The sequence below is a fragment of the Triticum urartu genome, chromosome 7A (assembly GCF_056163025.1).
Source record: "Triticum urartu cultivar PI428250 chromosome 7A, HENAU_Tu73, whole genome shotgun sequence".
NCBI classification, from domain to species: domain Eukaryota; kingdom Viridiplantae; phylum Streptophyta; class Magnoliopsida; order Poales; family Poaceae; genus Triticum; species Triticum urartu.
Window position 1 is genome coordinate 638,327,137 of NC_141879.1, and position 3,564 is coordinate 638,330,700.

General features: G+C 46.2%; 1 protein-coding gene across 1 annotated transcript; it reads left to right on the plus strand.

Annotated features, from left to right (window-relative positions):
* The first annotated feature begins 1,081 nt into the window (after positions 1-1,081).
* LOC125521992 (BOI-related E3 ubiquitin-protein ligase 1-like) lies at positions 1,082-2,783 on the plus strand. The gene is made up of 2 exons (XM_048687056.2): positions 1,082-1,810; positions 1,898-2,783. Exons 1-2 carry the CDS (start codon positions 1,421-1,423, stop codon positions 2,468-2,470), a joined length of 963 nt encoding a protein of 320 aa, XP_048543013.1. The 5' UTR covers positions 1,082-1,420; the 3' UTR covers positions 2,471-2,783.
* The last annotated feature ends 781 nt before the right edge of the window (positions 2,784-3,564 follow it).

Here is a 3,564-nt window from a genome sequence, read left to right on the forward strand (position 1 = left end):
GGGTCATGTCAATCACATCATTCTCCTAATGATGTGATCCCATTAATCAAATGTCAACTCATGTCTATGGCTAGGAAACTCAACCATTTTTTATCAACGAGCTAGTCAAGTAGAGGCATACTAGTGACACTATGTTTGTCTATGTATTCACACATGTATTATATTTCCGGTTAATACAATTTCAGCATGAATAATAAACATTTATCATGATATGAGGAAATAAATAATAACTTTATTATTGCCTCTAGGGCATATTTCCTTCACTCATAAGGATAGAGTGTGTGTATGCGCTCATAGGGGTGAGTGTATGCGTGTATATATGAGCGCTTCCATCCATACTTTGTTCGGAAAAAAAATGTGTGATGAGTTCCATGAAAAAAAAAGATGTGTGATGGCACAACTGTGGTCCTATTTGGGCACCGACATGATTATCTGTATCCCGTAATTAAAAGACGATCGACGCTCAATTTTGGTAGAGATCTTTTTTTGGAAATCAAATTAAATAAAAAGCTGGCGGTAGCTTTTGCCCAAATTAAACGTATGGATCGGATCGATCGGCCGGATTTGCACCAAAGTACAGCCCAGAATGAATGAATGGTCGATCTGTTCTTACCAAATCAATTACGTACTAGCTCATTCATTCCCTTCTAATTTTGAGCTCCCATCTCTACCTCTACGCTTATTTTCCTCGACCATCTACAGCTAGTAAGCCAAAAAAAACGCCTAATATATATCTCAGCACATTAAAGTATGTACGTTGATTCTGCATGCAGATGCAGTGAACGTAGAACGTAACGCATGCAGTTTCCTTCTTCCCCGAATTGCCCTCCAGTAACCACGGCTTTGTACGTGATTCCCGATCTTTACCAAGTCCAGAGACCTCACCAGAGCGCGTAATTTGTTTTGCTTTGTTATAAGTTTCCTTACACCCCAAGATTCGTGCGTGCAGAGATCAAAAGGCTCAACGACGCGTGCTGATTTGGCGCCACAACATACTAACTTAAACGATTCAGTATATGGCCAGCCTTGGTTTCTGCAAATTATAGTCAACCGATCGATGGAATCGTCGGGAATTTCAGTGCAGAAAGGTAATACAACGCGGCGAATTCGTGGTTTTTACTCCAAATTTAGGGAGAGATTGAAACGGAAGCCATAAATAAAAGGAAAATCCCTCCTGAAAAGGGCCGGTCAATCTCATCGTCAGTTGCTTTCTCACTCAGGATAGGGGACGTGGACGCACCATAAATACCAGGCTGCCTGCCATCCACGGACCTCGTTTCTTTGCCACCTTGCCCGCCCGTCCCCTCGCCGATCGATGACCGCACCTCCCACCACATCTGACTAACTCCGGCCAGGGACGCATCGCCTTGGCTGTATATATAGGAAGCTAGCGGACGACCCGCGCGCCCCATAAATCGCCATGGCCTCCGTGGACCTGCAACGCCTGCGCCACATGTTACTCACCACCGGCGCCGGCGCCGGCCACCACCAGCTCGCCTCCGCTGCTGCTATGCCAGCGAGTGGGCCTTGTTATGGCGCTGCGATGGCGTGCCAGCCGGGGCAGCCGTACGCGGACCTCTTCACGCTGCCGCCGCCGCCGACGTCGTCGGTCGCGGATCAGTATTCGGAGTTCTTGGCGATGGCTGGGGCTGATCTGGTGAAGAAGGGCGTCAGCCCCGACGGTGCTCAGGAAATGATCACCAAGAAGCGGAGGCGCGACGAGCAGTCGTCGATGCTTGGCGCGGTCGACGTTCTTGCGGCCCACGCGCAGCAGCAGACCATCGACGTCGACCGCATCCTGCTCAAACATGTAAGTCCCATGCCATGATCAAATCGCCGCCACCGATCGATACTTTGCGTTTCAGGCTTTAATTTCTAGCTTTTGTCGATGATGCAGGTGAAAACGATGTGGACTACTCTCGCGGAGCAGAGGCAGACCCACACGAGGCTCATCATCTCGACCGTGGAGGCCAGGGCGGCGAAGCGGCTCAAGGCTAAGGACGAGGAGATTGAGCGGATCAGGATCATGAACTGGGCGCTCGAGGAGCGCCTTCGGAACCTCTTCATGGAGGCCCAGATGTGGCGCGACGTCGCGCAGTCCAACGAGGCCACGGCCAACGTGCTCCGCGGCGACCTTCAGCGGGTGCTCGACGCCCAGGCGGTCCGTGGCGGTGGAATAAGCGGCGACAGTCAGGAGGAGGACGCAGAGTCGTGCTGCTGGGGGGAGAACCAGGCGCCCTTATGCGCGGAGGAGGACGTGGGCACGCCGGCAGTGGAGGAACGTCCCGCGACAGGAGCAGGAAGGTGCAAGGCGTGCCGCGAGGGCGCGGCCGTTGTGCTGCTGCTGCCGTGCCGGCACCTCTGCGTGTGCGCACCGTGCGCGGCCGCGGCATTGGCGTGCCCGGCGTGCGGAAGCGCCAAGAATGGCAGCGTCTGCATGCATCAACTTTTCGTGATGCGGGAGGAATAGTTTTAGAGTCGGCATTTTGTTTCCTTCTGAAACTTACTAGAGTCGACTTTTGTTTGTATTCCTTTGTTCACTTTTTTGTTGTTGACGGGGTGATACATAGGAGGCTGGTTCGATGACATAGATATGAGAGGATTAGTTTTCCCTTCTTTTGTCTAAAGTTTAGCTTTTTAACTGAAGCTATTGGATCAATTGTTCAACAAGAAGAAAAACAGTTCGTAGTATTGCAGATCAATGCTTGAAATTAAATACATAGGTTAGAAGTTGAACAACATATATGGGGTGTGTCTAAGGGTCAAAGATTGGAATCTGATTTAGATTTAACAGTCCAAAGAGTGGCTTGAATTTAAATAATTTTTGCTCGGTTGACAAAAGGTTGGTTGCCAAAATTCATACAACCGACTATATAAAAGGTTATTATTTAATTAATTCAGATCCAACTGTCCAAAGATTGATTTGAATTTATAAATTTTTTGCTCAGCTGGCCAGAGGTTGGTTGCCTAAATTCGTACAACTAAATATATAGAAGGCCATCATTTATAAGGACCCATGAAATGCCAGGAGGAACTTCCCATCAAACTTATTTGTTCGCCACGAGGAGGCAAAAATTGGCATCCTCACTATAATAAAAATGCCCATCTTACTATTAAATAAAAACCAGCCTCTTATAAATAAAACTACCATTCTCTCAGAATAAAAATGTCAACCTCTTATATTATAATAAAAAAATGCCTTCCTCTTATGATAAAAAGGTCACCCTCTTGAATAGTAAACAAATACCATCCTCATATTGATAAAAATGACATTCAATTATAAACTAGAAATGATATACTCTTACAATAAAACATTACATCCTCTTATAATAAAAAGTGTAATATTCTGATAATAAAAATGACACCCTATTAGAATAAGAAATGCCATCATCTTATAATAAAACTGCGTACATAGAAAGTAAAAAATCTGAATTTTTGGAGCAATTAAAAAAGGTTTCAAAATGCCAAGATATAATTAAAAATAAATTTTTACACAAATGTTCATGAACCTTCTCTCGAGCCCATTGGCAAAAAGCCCCACCCTCTCACGAGAGGTCATGAGTT